The sequence below is a fragment of the Haliaeetus albicilla genome, chromosome 3 (assembly GCF_947461875.1).
Source record: "Haliaeetus albicilla chromosome 3, bHalAlb1.1, whole genome shotgun sequence".
NCBI classification, from domain to species: domain Eukaryota; kingdom Metazoa; phylum Chordata; class Aves; order Accipitriformes; family Accipitridae; genus Haliaeetus; species Haliaeetus albicilla.
The window spans coordinates 71810379-71827384 of record NC_091485.1 but is presented as its reverse complement, the minus strand read 5'-3'; the positions used below and the strand labels follow the sequence as shown (position 1 = coordinate 71827384).

The 17006-nt window shown below is 42.5% G+C and overlaps 1 protein-coding gene across 1 annotated transcript in view; it reads left to right on the top strand.

Moving 5' to 3' along the window:
• COL22A1 (collagen type XXII alpha 1 chain) overlaps nt 1-17006 on the top strand; it is a 209309-nt gene that overhangs the window by 38402 nt on the left and 153901 nt on the right. Inside the window, exon 3 of the mRNA XM_069780112.1 lies at nt 4021-4095. Coding sequence (XP_069636213.1) covers nt 4021-4095 — 75 coding nt within the window. The remainder of the gene's footprint in view (nt 1-4020; nt 4096-17006) is intronic.

Below are 17006 nucleotides of genomic sequence, written 5' to 3'. Positions count from 1 at the left end.
AAAGTTGAGGCTAAGGAAGTAGTTTTAAACAATATGTATTTAAAAGCAACTGCAAGCTCATGTAGATTTGAATGACATGGCCAGAGAAGACGTAACAAGGACCGGTGGCTGAAAGTCAGTTCTGTCTTCTCTTTTGCAAATCTGTAAATGTTTACAAATTTGTAGAGGTGTAGCTCCAGTGCAGGTTTTATTACTCTTACTGCCATTTGTGGTGGATGCTCATCGCTGCAAATCATCCAAGCACCGCGAGTGTTTGCTCAAAGTTTGGCCTGGCTGTAGCAGAAAGAATAGGCCTAAACACTCTTCTTCGGTGTTAAAATGTTCACCTATATCAGGGATTTCACAGAAATGCTCCGCAGGAGAGGAACAGATTTATCTTGCCTTTCCTATCAAAGCACGCCTTGGTGTAGCAATGAAACCTGGTTGCTGGTTGGGACCAGTTGATGTGCTGTCGGGCTGGCATGCCGCTCCTTTGGACACAAGTAGCCACGTTGCTGACTTGGATGGTAAAGCACTAACCTCTTTTGTGCCTCTGTGAATTATTCTGTAGCTGGAAAGTGAGCATTGCAGCCGTTTTCTTTCCCTTGTGGACTGTTTATGCTTGTGCCTTAGATGCAGGCAGAAAGGGAGAAGCCAAAAGGAGCACAGGACATGTGTAAAATGAAGGCCAAAGTGAGGCCACGGTACCTTGAGACGTAATAAGAGATTTAAAGGACAGAGCTGGAAGAAGAGAATAATATTATTAACATTGGTATTTCTACTTTTTGTGGCAAGACAGTTCTGCACCAAGGCCAAGCGCATGAGTTTGCTGTATAGTCCTGGTTCCAAAATAGGAGCTAAAACCGGGAAGATTTCGCTAGCTTATACTTCCCTGCTAGGAAGCCATGGTTCTTTCTAATTGGACCTGGTGGAGGGTGTGCAATATCATTAAAGATTGGAGTGATAATTTATATATCTATAATTCAGACATTGCCTCCCTGTTGCATGAAGAGGTACACTGCCGTGTCTGAGATGTTTTATTCTTGTCTGTGTATCTCTCAGGAGTCCTGGGCGGCAGAAGTGAATGATATTTTGTGATTTTATTCATGCCTTCCATTTGTTTACTCTTTATTTGGGGATATTTTGCTCATTTCGATTTCTTATGTTCCTTACTTTACTGCATAGCCATACATCTTCCAGTTCTGAGACTAGGGCTCAGAAGTGCTGTTTACTGCACTGACTCAGTGCCTGTAACCAAAAGAGCATTCGCTGTTAGCAAAGCCAAAAATTTAAAGGATCCGTATAACATCTGCACAGGGCTTCTGACACTTCTAAGCAAATCTTTTGTCAGTACAGCTTAGTTTTGAATGGGAATAGAGGTGGCCTAACTTTGGCTCCTGCAAGTCTTAATGGTTTAAAAATTGTTCAACTCTTAAAGTTCAGCTAGCAGAGGAAAGCTTCCCTATTGTGTTGGGAAGTTGTGCAGACTTCTGATGGAGGGGAAACTACCACGTGTTTTCACACGTCTAATGTTCAGACATAAGTGGGTTTGAGCGACATTTCCTGGCTTTCAAACCACCAGGCATCAGGGAGCAAAAGAGACCTCTGGCTAAAATTTACACAAAGTCACCCTGTGCATCAATCAGTATTGGTTCCTGGTGTGGTGAAAAAACAAAGTGACTACTCTGAATTTTATCTGTAGAGGCAGCAGCCCTAAATATGATCCAAAGAAAACACAAAATGCCCTGGCTAACACACACTTGCATGAGTAATCAGTCTCTGGCCTCCTCCACTGCTGCAGTAAAGGGATGCCTGAATGTGTTTGACTGCTTTTGATTGCTGTGTTGGCTGTTGGGCTTTTGGCAATGGCTTTTACAGTCCCCTTTCTTTGCACCGAGCTGAGAGTGCCTCATCTGCAGCTGATAATCTGGACTGTAAATTCATTAGCACAATAAAGCAGGAAAAATTTCTGATTTCATTGCTAGGCTTAACCAAACATTGTGGAATATTATTTTTTTTACTGAGTCAGGAAGCAGGAGGAGAGATACAGAGCATGCTGGCCATGTCCTCAGAAAAGTAATGTTTATCTCATGGTTTTGGATGTAGCTTCACAAACAATTCAAGGTAGACCTGCTGTAGAAGGTCTTCAGAGAGCCCTGTGAGATTGTGCCCCATTGGTGAGGGTGTTACCCGGGCTTGGTCACCTTCAGGTCCTGGCTCCCCAACCCTTAGGGAGCAATTGGCCCTTGCTGCTCCTTTACGAGCACAATTAATGATACTGAAGGAATAAAGTACTGAACACCAGGTGGAGATGATGCTAAATACCATATGCATCAAGGTGAATATTGCAACTGCAGAGAATATGTGTATCATCATGTGTGCAACTGGGCAAATGAAGGAATGGGACTTGGCTGTCCTCACCTGGTTGTTCTTTAAATCAGAGAAAGGACATAAATGTGGGGCTGTGCAAGAAGAGAGAAGTCAGGGGTTCATTTTTATATTCTCATTAAACCGATTCCTTCTGTCCTGGTTTCAGCTGGGATAGAGTTAATTGTTTTCCTAGTAGCTGGTACAGTGTTATGTTTTGGATTCAGTATGAGAAGAATGTTGATAACACACTGATGATTTCAGTTGTTGCTCAGTAAGGTTTAGACCAAGTCAAGGATTTTTCAGCTTCTCATGCCCAGCCAGCAAGAAGGCTGGAGGGGCACAAGAAGTTGGCACAGGACACAGCCAGGGCAGCTGACCCAAACTGGCCAAAGGGGTATTCCAGACCATGTGGTGTCATGCCCAGTATATAAACTGGGGGGAGCTGGCCTGGGGGGATTGCTACTGGGCAACTAACTGGGCATCGGTTGGTGAGTGGTAAGTAATTGCATTGTGCATCACTTGTTTTGTATCTTCCAATCCTTTTATTATTATTATTATTGCAATTTTATTATTGTTATTATCATTATTAGTTTCTTCCTTTCTGCTCTATTAAAGTGTTCTTAACCCACGAGTTTTACTTTTTTTCCCCGATTCTCTCCCCCATCCCACTGAACGAGCAGCTGTGTGGCGCTTAGTTGCTGGCTGGGGTTAAACCATGACACTTGAGCTACGTGTCCCCATTGTTTACAAGTGTGCAATTACCTATTGATCTGAGAAAACAAAGCATGAATAAATGTTGCTTCAAAGATACGGCAGGAAAGACGTGGATAGGTAGACAGTTCTCTGCAGAAAAGCATTTACCTGCAATTGTGTTGACACTAATTGGAAGCATGAGAAATGGCTGACACAGGTTGGGTATTCTCATTACATTTTTGGAACCTGTGTGTAGGGGTGAATATTCTTCAAAGTTTTAGTCATATTTAACTCTGCTTTCTGCTTCAACAAACTCAAGGAGCAGACACATAAATAGTCATGGTCCTGGAGGAGTGTTAGCAGGGGAATCACACGTAATACAGTAAGATATAGGAGAGTGGGCACTTTTTTGTCTCTGACACTGGCCTGTGATGGGACCTTGGTGTGACTAAAGTCCCTTCATTGTTCTGTGCTCTGGATTCCCTTTCCTATCTTAGCACTTTAGGTTTGAGTTTTTTCTGAGTAGGAGCGGTCCTTTCTGAAAAGTTTGGGCAGCACCCCAATGTCAGCTGGGCCGTCAGAACTTCCAACCAATCTGAGAGTGGAATCATATTCGATCTTAAGTTTTTGTGACTTTCATGCAGATTTATAGACTGGTGAAAGAGGAAAACCCAGAGTGATGTCCTAGCTCAAGGAAAGGCTCAGGTCATCTATTCTGTTTGGCTTCTTGGCTGGCCAGTCAGCAAAAAGTGGCTCAAAACCAGACGTAGTGTATTGGGTCTCTTACCCAGCATGTGGTTAGGGGATAGGATGGAGGAAGGGTATTTAGGACATGCAGAGACTGGGAACAGAATTATTGCTGTGGGACTACGTGCAAGAGTTGGACAAAACCCAGGAGATCAACCTTTATTAGTTCTATAGCTTCTAAAATGATGTGTTTACTTGTGATAATTTTGTACTGGTTCTTTGGCTTTTCAGATGTCCTGTGTCCAAATGTCCATGTGGAAGGAGATCGATTCAAACACACCAGTGGGGGGACTGATGAGATTCCAGGTAAAGAGGCACACTTTTCTGCTGTACATCTGGGAATTGAAATAGTATAATTGTATGTTTCTACTGTGATGCTCTGATTCACTACACGTTTCCTAGTTGGCATTTTCTTAATCCAACACACATTCAGTGGTGGAGAAGTATATTAGAAACTGCAGGGCTGGAAAAGAGTTATCTGTTGACAGTCAACAGCAAATTAATCATGAGCTTTCTTTTGATATGACAGCAAATTAAAAAACCAGTGAAGCTTAGTGTAGTAGATAGAGGACTGCAATAATTCTTGGAGATGACTGGTTTTTTTTACCACTCCACATTTGGTGAGTTTTAATGTCCATTTATTTGATCTGTGATTGTTGTGGGACATCCAAGCACAATGGTAATTACCACTGAAGAAATGCTTATATATGTGTACGTAAGAAAAAAAAAAAGATAAAAGGTTTCAAAAAGAACCATCTTTTCTGAAACGCCAGTGAAAGATCAAGAGGAAAGCCAGTCTGGTGATATCTCTGCGTTTCTGTGAGTTCTGATATATCTTTCCAGCCAGCTGAAGGACTTAATCTGTCAGATATATGCGTGGGCTGCGCCTCTTTTCAGCCCCCCAAGACCGTTTGAGCTGTTGGCAGAGAAAATCTGCCCATCAAGGATGTACTGGGAATATCTGTGACTGACCCAAGAACATAAGTCACTGCAGTGGGAGGCCAGAGGCTCTTCTGCAACTTGATTATGAGTAGAAATGGTCAAGGTTTGACAGCTCTGCTACTCGCTCAGAGTTTTTTCATTGGGGGTTTTTCACTGCCTGCACAAAATATCAGTTCCAACTGTGCTGTCTGTAGGCAGCTTATTTTGGCTGCAGTCTGATTACATCTATGCCTGTGATAATGCTGGGTGATAACATCTTTTCTGGTCATTAGGCCCAAACTCATAATCCCCAAACACCCATTTTCAACTGCTGTCTGTTACTGGGTCTTGCGTTAACCTGTTCTGACAGTCCTCCTGTCACTGGGCTGTGCAAACAGTAGAGCTATTCAGCAAATACCCCTCCTGATTCTGAATGAACCTATTTGCAGTGGAAGCTACTGCTCAAAATGAGTAGGAGGATTGTGTCCCTCCTCAGATGTTCATCTTCTATATGATCCTTTCCAGAAGAATGGAGTTGCAAAAGGCTGTCTATGTCTAGTTCGTGATTATCTGCATTTTAATTCAAGTGCTAATTAATAGATTCTATGCTTGTATCTGACTTTAAAAATATGTGTAAAGGACAGGAATCCCACTTCGAGTGTGGTGCAAAAGTTTTGAGTAGAATGAGGTGTAGATGCATATATGCATTTATACATGTATATACATATACTTATGCTCTTCTCTAAAGTTTTTGACTTATTTTTCCTTTTATCTTCAAATCCCACTTCCCTCCTAGAAAGTAAGTCAATATTCAGCATTTTAACTTAAAAAATGACTTTGCTGTCTTAGATCTGTAGACTAGTTCAGGTTGGAAGGGTCCTATGGAAATCATCTGGTCCAACCTGCTACTCAAAGCAGGGCCTACTTTGAAGTTAGGTCCACTTTGAAGTTCGGACAGGTTGTTCAGGGCCTCATACAGTTAGTTTCGAGTATCTCCAAAGATGGACATTCCACAGGCCCTCTGGGCAACTGTTCCAGTTTGATCGCTATCACACTGAGTATTTTTTTTCCCTAATATCTAAACAGAATTTCATTTATTACAACATGTCTGTTCCCCTGGTTAGACTGATAGCATATGGCTGTCATTTATTTGACCTAGGGAACCTCTCTTCACTGTAAAGTGTAAACATTCACTGTGCCATGCAGTGACTTAATAACAGGATTGTTGCAGTATTTAATTAAAGTGACATCTCTGGCCCCGTCCACCAATACGAGAGGATTTGTAGAAGGTTCCTGATTGCTCCTGTATAGTGAGACAACAACCATTTCTTTTTCTTCCTGTTCCTGGTGGTTAGGAAAATGTATGCCTCTTCTCTGGAAAAAAATGAATGGATATTCTGGGTCTGCTAAGGGTCGTTGTGCTGCTGGAGATGGATCAGTATAGGACCAAAATGCTGTTCCACTCCTTATGTACTCCTTACATACTCTATAGCATTTTCTGAAGACTCTGGGTTCCTGGGTCCAGTTCCAACAGAAAATCATTGCCTTCTCCCAGCTAAAGTAACTGGAAAATTTCTGTTGGCTTAGTGTGCTGTGTTTCCTCTTCCAAAAGGATATGTTGTGCTGTTAGTGGTTGCTGAAAGGCTTTTGTATTCTGCCCCAAAGAGGAGTGCACTTCAGTTTTGAGGAGCAGCCTGCCTCTTGCTCCCTCACACTTGTGAGAGCAGTTCAGCTCTGGGTTTTCTGTGGATTGACCGGTGACAGCACCGAGGGGGAGGCTGTTCCTCTGCTACCCAAGTCCTCATATGTTCAAGGATTTGAAGTTAACACACTTGTGTCAGGTGCTCCACTTGGAAGCTTAATGACAACCTAACCTGATCCTTGCCCAGCAAGCTCCTCACACAGAACTTCATAGGTACATCTTGCACAAGCTTGGAAGTTGCAGTAAATCTCATTTTGGGGACAGGGAAGACTGTATTAAAAGGCTTCTCAGATTAAACACCTCTTCCCTCTCTCAGACAGGGGCAAAACATCAGAACCGAAGGTAAGAGGGACCAAAGCCTTTCTGGGGATTTTTGCTTCTTATATTTTTATTGGGTGAAATGCACCAGCAGATGGCACAGGCAATTATTTCACACAGAACATCACCAAAGCCAGCCCCTTCTTGTATACCCTACCTGCAGACAAGTTATAGCATGACCTGCTACCTTTAAGTCTGTGTCTGCAGTTAAGTGAATGTGAATTGAGTCACTCTGGATTAGTAGAAGTAAAAATAGAAGCTAAATCATAAAATGAGCTATAAAACTTTGGGAGGTGAAGGGAACCAGTGGTGTGACTGAGAGGTGGAAGATGCGTGGGATTTTGTTAGGCTGAGAGTAGGGGTGAGGGTAGGGAGGATGGCTCCCTGCATAATCAAATTAATAACTGCATCAAAAAACACATTATGAGCTGGAGGAGAGCCAACAGACTAAACCGATATTTTCCTTTAAAAGACAGGTGATTTTTTTTCTTTAGACAGGCAGAACTAAGTAAATCTCATCTATCTGGACTTCAGCAAGCATTTGTTGGACTACTTTATTGAAAGTCACTGCTAAAGTGAAAAGGAATAGAGACTAATAAATGTGTAAGTGAGCCAGAAACTGGCTAGCAGGAGATAATGATGAAGTTTCTAGGAGAGGGAATAGCAAGCCAGAAGACAGACAGTGGTAGACCTCCTCAGGGTCCAGTTTTAGGTCTAATATTCTCTGTGAGTTTCCACTGTATAGACTGGGATCAGAATATCCTTGAAGGAGGAACTGGTTGGCCTCAAAAACCTTGGAGGTTTTCCAGCTGACTTGGCACTATTAGTTTAAAAGGCCCGTTGTGGTACGTATGGATCAATAACAGGACTTTGTGCTATAAAGTCATGCTCTGGAAACTGATAGTGTCTTCGTCAGCAGATGTTTGTAAGTCACAGTGCTGTACAGCTGGGGAAAAAGGCAGAGGTCATTACTGGACAAGGTAAAGTAGGTCTTGTAGAGATAGGGAAGAATTCATGAGAGTGGACAGGGCTTTGGTTACAGCTTATCGAGAAAAAAAGTGTGCTCAGACCTCCTTAGCTCAGGAAAGACGGATTCAGCCTTGAGGAGCTATTAGTGTGTTCAGGAGCCAGAGAGACTATTTTCAAACAGGAGATTAAAAAACTGGGTTTGCTTAATCTTGCAGTGTGCAGGTGGAAAGGGGAAATACTATTGCTTTCTGCAAATAGATCAGGGGAATAGCGGGAGGGAGATAGGGGAATCACTCAAGCTAAAGGACAAAGAGTATAAGAAGAAATGGGTATCAACTGTTTAAGAGATACATTTAAGACATTAGAAGAAGGTTTCAAACTGTCAGAGATATGAAGTAGTAGAACAAGTGGCGGAGCAGTAGTAATGGAGACAAATAAACAGCGACGGATAGTCATGAGTCCTCTCATAGCAGAGGATTGTACTCTATGACCCGCTGGTATCATAGCATTTAAATAAAAAATCACTAGTTGTAGCATTCAGTAAGGGCTGCCACAGTGAAGTAGGATCGCATGAGGTAAGAATATATGGGCAGCTTTACTACTGATACAAATTTTGGCAGTGAAGTGAAGCAGCATCTGCTTAACAGTTCGTAACACCTAAATTCAGAATATAAATGTTGCTGCATGCATTAGAAATCACACAGGGAATTTTGAAAGAAAGCAAGAAATCTGGTTAGAATACCAGGATAAACACTGTTTCTCTTCCAGAAAGTCTGATATTTTAAAGCAATGCTTAATGATACTTTAAACAAAGTTCTTACAGCATCCTTGTGGGCACCATGGGGGTTTTTTATCAAGTAGAGAAATGAAGACAAAAGAGGGTTTAACTCATCTGCCCTGAAGTATTCAAAATAAAACCCCAGCTGTAATACTTAAGACCTCTTATATTGCTGAATCGTCATTTTGGTTCCATCAGCGTTTAACAAAGGATCATGGCCCACTATTAATCATGACCAGGCAGGAAAACACAATGATAACATTTTGCACCCTGAAGATGTGCCCCTTGTGTATTTTTATGAACCATTATAATGCATCAAAACAACACATAAAAGTTATTGAAAATGAATTATACTTCTTGAGGTTTTAAAACTTCACATTTGAATTATTTGTATTTTAAACCAGACCTGCAGGGCATGTGATTTGGTTGCAGAACTCTGGATGATCCGTAGAATTAAAAATGGGCTGAGCTCTAGTCCTCAACATTATCCGTCAGAGGAGATAATACTCCTCAACAGATGCTGACTGCTGTTTTCAGAAGGAACCTGCCACAGCAGTAAAGGAAGACCTGCAATGATTTCCATAAGTGCTAAGAGAAGTTAACCTGGGGGAGGGATACTTCCAACCACTATATCACATTATACATCCCATACAAGCCACACTGGATCATGTTAATGGGGCAAGGAGGGAACATAAAAGCCCTGACTCTAACTCCTAAGTAGTCGAAAAGACTGTGTGTATGAAGAACAGCAGAAATTGCATTATGGGTTGTACCACAGATTGACCTCAGCCTCTAACTCTCTTCCCCAGCTCAGAAACCTCCAAGTGCAAATGAGCAAAATGCCACTGTATTTATGACCTCTGTGTTTTTCTGTAGCTCTGTAAAGGATGTTTGGGCATTTTACGATAGAGGCACTGGTTGTAAAACTAGTACCCTACAATTATAGACTGCAGTGGCCGGGTTTAACTGTCAGCATGTCTCCAGTGTCCTGCGGTTTGCAGTACAGCGTTCGCATTCCAGAGATGCCGGTGACTCACTAGCTAATTACAATATCCCTGGGACTATTTATATTTGCCCACTAAAACATGTGGTAGCAGGAGGAAATTGGAGTGTCCAGGCTGTTGAACCTGCAGAACGAGCACATTAGACCGATGTCCTCCCGGGGACAAAAGTGTTTTTGTGGTGCCTGTGTGATGGGCATTTTGCCCTCCCTTTGCACTTGGCAGTCTGTATTGTCCCTCTCACAGTCTCCTTGGGAAGCCCCTGAGAGGCAAGTGGAGAATCCACAAATAGCTGCAGGGATTTGTAACGGATCACTGTCTTCAGACAGTAGATGCACAGACACTGCACATACGCAGTGATGGTGAAGCTGGCTATTCGTGTGGACACCAGCTACTCTTCTTTCCATCCTCAGTGTTAAACCTGTGTAGGCAGGACTGGATGCAGCTATAACGTTGATGGGAGATGGGGCAGAAGAACAAAGCTTTGCTGTGCCATGGCACAGGCACTTTGCTGTCACGTTTTTTCAGTGCCCCGTCACTAGGCAATGATAATGGGGATAGGGCGAAGGGCTTCTTATTTCCTCCTCCCCGCCCCTGCTTGCCCTAGGAAGTCCCCCATAAAAAATTTCATAAAGAGTAATTAGCACTGACTTCAGTGCTAATGATGTTCTCCGTTCTCTAAGGATCTGGAGAGCTGAATTTGAAACGGGGTTCCTGAGACACATACATCTGGCTATAGTTGCTGTATATCCATGAGAAGTAAATAGGGAAAATAGCAGCTGACCTGTACCTGGAGTCCCAAGAGTCGTTTCAGTCTCCTGTGAGCTGGAGAAAATGGCTGGACTTGTGCTGTGGGATGGATTTGTCCTCTGGGCTGGCAGGTGGGACCTTCAGTGCAGGTGACCTTACGAGTCCCTTTTAGCTTTGCTTTCTAGGAGTCTATGTACTGTGCAATAGCTAATCTCGACATTATAGCCTAGATCATTGCACTTAAAAGATCTTTGAAGTTTTTCAGAGGTTGCCAAATGATTCGTCTGTGTTCAAGGACATTTTAATACCCAGTAACTCCCAAGAAAACCAGGTCAAGCAGTCATACGTGACTTCTAATTGTAGCCACTGCAGTCCTATGGGCTTGCTCTAATCTGTGCATTAGATGTGCAGTGTGGCATGCCTGGTGTCCAGATCCCCCAGTTATCCAGCATGGGGACCTGTGGTGGTTTCTTTTGGGCTTATTTACCAGGGAATTTCCTTTCTACAGAAACTAAAGGATTGGGAAATGAAAGTGTACAGTCACCCCAACAGGGGGTAGGGTGCCACCAACATGTGCATCTGGATTAGGAGCCTGGAAACACTGAAGCATCCTGCAGAGTACACATAAACACGCTGTCACCAACAGAGCTGGGTTGAGGCATTCCTTGAATTAAAAGCCTATCTTTTAAATTAATCTTTTTCCTAGTATGGTCAGAGATGTAGGTATTACCCAACATCCTGGATCTCAGTAGGCTTCTGGCAGTGCGAATGACCTGAGCAGCACTAGGCATCAGATCTATGTTGGAGCAGGTTGCCTGGCTGAGCTGGCTCAATGACAGCATGAAACATGGAGAACAAATGGTGAAATTACTTTAGAGTCTGCTCCTGCAGGAAGAAAACTGGTAACAGCTGAGTGGTCCCTATGAAAGACTTCTTGGTCTGAATTCCAGCAGTGACAAATTCTGACTTCTGCATTCACATAAAAGACTTAACAAGGGTTAACCATGCACAGGAATGTGCACATGAAGTTTCAGATCTACCTGCATATATATAAAAAAAAAATCTATCCCTAAAGGCTTTTATTTTTTAAACTAGTAGTATTTGCTTTCTCCCAGAAGTTAAACAAGCCAGGATTTTTTCTTATTCCAGTGCATTTGAGGTTGATGAAAAGGAAATAAATTCAATTTTTTACTATTCATAGCCCAAGAAGCACCCAGTCCTTTGGCTATAAAAGACTGATAGACTGGCTAACCATGAGGTACTTCCAGATACTTCTTTGTCCAAATATTTCAGATTAATTCTACTTTAGAAAGAGATTGCTGCAAAAGAGGGGCCTGGAGAAACCATGCCATAGATTCTTCACCAGTGCAAGCTTTTTGGCCATTGCGCACACATGAGGGGAAGAAGGCACATGCACAGTTTCAGTAAACTCCTCCTAACACTTGGAGTTAAATCAGTCTGTCTGATGTGAATGGTCCCTGATGACAGCTGTGGCCAGCTTTTGGTGCACCTGAAGGTCTAATCTGTTCTACGCTGATCATTTGGCATAAAGCAACCACCACAGTCTCTTAGGGAGCAGTCCCTACCTGCTTTCGTATCAGGCCTTGCTCATAGCACCTAAAATTAATGGGAATATTTTTATTTTTGTGAATAACACCTCGATGGGGTTTTTCCTATAGCACAGATAGTAGCATTACAAGGACAATCTAGCAGTTTATGTCTTAGTAAGGTGTTTTTCCTCAAATACCTTTTCTTACCTTAAAAATAATCCTAGCCTCTTGTATGAGCAAGCAGTAAGCACTGTTGCTAGTTATATTGACTTCATCAGTCCTGCCACTCTGCTCTCACAAACAGTTATCCGCTGTCATTTTTCTCAGCTATATGCATAGAGTCTTCTTGGGTGCTACCAGCAAAACCTTTATTCAAAGAAGTGTGGAGTCCTCCCCACTGCTATCCCAAGTGATGAGTTTGCAGTTATGCCATTTTACAGCTTTCCAGAGGAACACAGAGCACCTTAGGGCCCAAGGAACTCAAAAAGAGAACTTCAAAATAGAGGAACTAATTAAAATCAGAACCTAATACAAATAGTCCTGGTAAGTTCAGCTGGTGCAAGCCTATCTGGCATACAAGGACATCAAAGGAATAATGAACCTCTGTTTAATCTTGTAAATCACTGGAGCAGGAAAGGAGCTGAAAGAGGGCCCATGGCACTAAGCCCAATGTCCATCACTGAGAAAATGGAGAATGACTTCAACACAGAAAAGCCTTCAGTAATGAGGCAAAGATTTCAGTGTCAAAACCAGCTTTCAGTGTCGTTCAATATGCCACTTGCAACTGTCCAAAAACTGACAGGCAAATGGGTAAGAGTAGACTGATGTAGATAAACAGAACAATGCATCAAATAAAGTGGTGTGTTATTAACATGAGATCAGGTGTTGAAAGCTGCTGCCTCAGAGGCAGCCACTGTGGACATGTATTTATTTCCTGTTTTTACAACAGGCTGGGAGTTAGATTACAACAGCCCTTTCCACCAGGTGGGATGGCTGTAACTGTGTAGTCATTTATTTGCTTGCGGTTTTGACCTCTCTCTCTCTTTCTTTCATACTGTCTCTTTGAACTGATTTTCTTACTGGTTTTATATCCCGACTATCTTTCCTGAAGTGTTACCTTTCCTGTGTAAGGGTACCAAGTGCTGTATCTGTCCCCTCTGTTTTTGACTGAAGCTTTAGGCTGATGTTTCTGAAACAGAGTGGCCTGTAGTTCAACCCGATGACCGCCTCCTCACCTGCATCACCGCCTCACGATGCTTGCTTCTTTATGAGGTATAAGTTTGTGATATACCTCAAGCAATGCTCTTGCTTCTGATAATCTCAAATGTGGATTCGTGCTCAAGCTGAGATCAAGCTCTTTCTGTGATCTGCATGAGACTTGTGGTGCTGCTTTGCAGGCACCAAGAAAAAGTAGAAATTCTGTCTTCCAAGTGTCGTGATGCAGAGGAAGCAAACCGGGATCAGTACACCAACAGCCTGAGTGGTGGCATCATGTACTGGGGGTAAATCGGGTTTATTAATGTTATAAAATTGAGACCATCTAAAGGGTCCTCTAAGCCACTTTATGGAGTACCTACCTTCCAGCAAGGTAGTAGGCTTGCTGGAAGATACCTTCTTCATGCTGGTGTAAGAGCTGTTCTGTGTGCTTCAACAAAGCCTCATTATTAGCTTAAGCTCTTAGCTGCTCTCCTTACTGAAGTCCGGTGGATCTGGTGAGAAGGAAGTCAGACCAGCATGAAGTGCTGCTTAAATCCCAGCTGTAACATCTGTGGAAAAAAAGGGCAATTGGTTAATAGCAAGAACCTCTTTAAAACACTCTTGAGGCCCTTTAATCTATAGGCTTTGGAAAATTTTATAGTTCCAAAATTCCCTTGCAAGCTGCTTGTAAAATATAGCAAATTAATTTTTTTAATGACTTGTGCAACCCCTTTACTCACCACACTACTTCATGCAGGGCTTGTGGGCAGCCGTTAAATCTCTCTGGTTTGTTCCTCCAGAGGTGCAGTCCTTAATGCTTTGGGAATAAGTCAGATAACCACTGCTGGCTGATGATGCTGAATCAAACTGTTGAGCTGGGAGTGCTAGATGTTGGGTGAATTATCCATGCAAAAATAAGCTGCTGCTTTTTCTGTCTTTGCTGGAGAGGTGAACTAGAGGGGAATAAAACAGTGCAAGAAGACAGAATTCTCATCCATTGTAAGTCTTTGTAAATCACTTCTTTGGACAGCCAGTGAGAGTTAAAAAAGGATTAGTCCAGCAAAAGACTTTCTTTCAAACCCCTTTTTACAATCATTTGCAATGAGACAGGTCTAAACAGTATATGAGCTGCAGGAGTCTGACCTTACCTGTTGTCTAGATTACCACAAACAAACAAATGACACCTGCGTGCCCCAAAAGGATGCTGGGACAATGTGAAGATATAGTGTTTGGCTGCTTTGACATTGACCCCAGTGTTGTTATCATAAACGTCTCACCAACTCAAGTAGCTGGTCATCAAGAAAGAAGAAAAGGGCTTTCTGACTGCCTCCTGCCAACATGCCAGAAAGACTAGGACATTGAAGGATGATAGCAGCAGTGTGCACCTCACCCCTTTCTAAATACTACTTCTTGTTGCCAAGTGGAACTATGGTTGGGGCAGTGATATATGGATGTAGGTAATTTTAACATGGTGGAAGAGCTATGGAGATGGAGCCTTCAGTGAGCTCTTAAAAATATCCCTAATATCTGATGGTCTGTCAGCTCTTGCCAGGATTTCCTTTCCTGTGGAAGAAGGAATGTCAGGAACAGCAAAAATGCTGTAGCAGATGATGGATGCTATAACAATAACAGTAACACCTATTGAATAAATTAGTAGATCTCCCCTTCAGGGTTTGGACACTTAATTCTATCCCAGCCCTGAACTGAGACACATCTTGGCTGTCCAGAAATAGCTGGTTTCAGCCTAGAGCATTGTGGAAGATAAGGATGCCAAAGGTTTAGATACAGGAGAAGAAAAATACCCCTCCTATACTCTGACTTCAAGTAACTAATTGCCAGACGTAGCTGGTTAAATGCACTATTTAACTTTAGAATATGGCATGATAGTGGGTTTTTTTCTGTTATTCTTAAAGTATGTACTAGCACAGAAAGTAATTACGACAGGTAACAAAAATGAGGGCTCTTTATGGTAGAATAGCCTTGCAGACCATACTGGAAGAATTGAAAGGGATGCTCAGGACCTAGTGAGCATGGAGGCACTTCCTTGTGAGCACAGGCAATCCATGAAAGCTTAACTTTCAAGACTGCAGAAATGTTAGGCAAGAAAATTGATAAGATCTTATATTTGCTGAAAGACTCCCAAGTCATACTGTTCTTCCTAGGAATTTATACACTCCTCTAGCCTACCATAAAGTTTATTGCCATTGACCTCTGTCTAGTAAAAGTAACATATGCTGTTTTATCACAGGCAATACAGATTGCTATTTTCAGAAATCTCAGAGAACCGGTAGCTGATGACAGCCTCCCTGACCTTGGATATTGGTGATACTCCATCAATATGTTGACAAGGCTGATAATTCAGCCGAGTTTAAGCAAGGCCAGAGTATGGAGCATTTCCTGCAAAAGCTGCTTTGTTTTATATTACTGCTTGTGGCTGGAAATCCTCTATAATAAATATATTCCAGACACATCACCTGAGGCGCTGATGTCCAGTGCCTTTCCTGATTCCTCTCTCACCTGCTTTCCACATTCCCCTCCAGGCTGTTGTCTCACCAGAAACTTTCACAATTAGAAGTAGCCCGGTGGTTCCCTGTGAGTGTTACCTTGGGCTCCTTGGGAATGCATACAGGACACTTTTCTCAGGTTTCTTCAGGCTAAAGAAAAAGTTAATGACTCTGTCCTACTTTGAGAAGGCTTTCCAAATGGACACACTGCTGTGTTTTCTGGTTATTAAAACTTCCCTTTGTTGCTCTGGTTTTCTGGGTTTGGGTGCTTTTTTGGTTTTAATTTGGGGGGATTTTTGCCCCTGAACACAGGACAGCCAGGAAAATCTCAGCATGCACACTAGCTGCCACCATGCTGTCCATATTAGATCCTTAATGGAGCCAGGCAAAAATCCAGCTCATACTCAGGGCAACCAACCATGGCCCCTTTAGTCTGATCTTGAAATAATTATCTTGAAACAAATGTTGGAGGACCACTGGACAAGTACAGAGCTATTTGATCATCCTTTGGCCATGCTTGATGGTGTGGTTGGGTACAATGTGAACATCTTTCCTGTAAAAGAGTATCTGGTTGCATATTACAGTTAGACAATGTAGAAATTGTCCAGTGCCAAGTTTTGTCCATCTTCTCCCTGTAACAGGCAAATCTGAGTGTGTTTTCTGATGCTGGAAAAATGGTCTGCTTCTTGTAAGGGAGTTATTACTCGCAAGTAAAGAGACATTTGGCCAATTTGATCAGTAGAGCAGTGCATAAGAAATTGCTTTTCAAGCCAAGTATGCTGTTAGGAATCTGAGCTTCTCTTTCAGGTCACCATTTTAATTTTAATGTTAATGGACTAGGGTGTGCTTCTTTTCAGGAGATGTAATCATGTTAGAGGGTTTCAGTGGCCCCATATTGTTTTACAAGCTATGATGAAGTAGAAGGCTTATGATCAAAGAGCATTATTCATCTTATTAATTGCCATATTTATGGCATTACTGATTAAAGCCAATTGGGAAACCACACCTGCCCTGGTACACAAAAAACCCACCTTCTAAATCAAAGCAACTGAGAACAGGGAAGTCCCACCCTTTCATCCCATGCTTGAGTGTGGTGCAATAGGTGACAGTAGCTTTGTCCTTGCTAATTTAGGCAGGTATGTTCTTTCCCATTGCACTTGTGGAGAGGACTGGGAAGCTATGTGTAGGATTTCATTTTCCCTATGGCACTGACAACGTGGTCCCTCCTTGGTGGTGGAAGAACCAATGGGCAGCCCGTATTTCTGCTGTCACTCCAGTCCAGAAATGCTGTAAAACAGACTAAATGGCCAGCGAGATGTTTGAGCAAAGATCTAAGTGAGCTGTTTCCACTGCGCTGTTAGCAGCCAGACGCTGCCAGGTGAAAAACACTGTTCAAGTGTTAGAGAAATGATTACAGCATCGCCTATTTTTTACATTAACATTGTGATTCAAGACTAAATTAAAAGCATCATGCTGTCTCCCTCACAATCCCAGTTCCAGTCCTAGTGTCAACAGGGGATCATACTC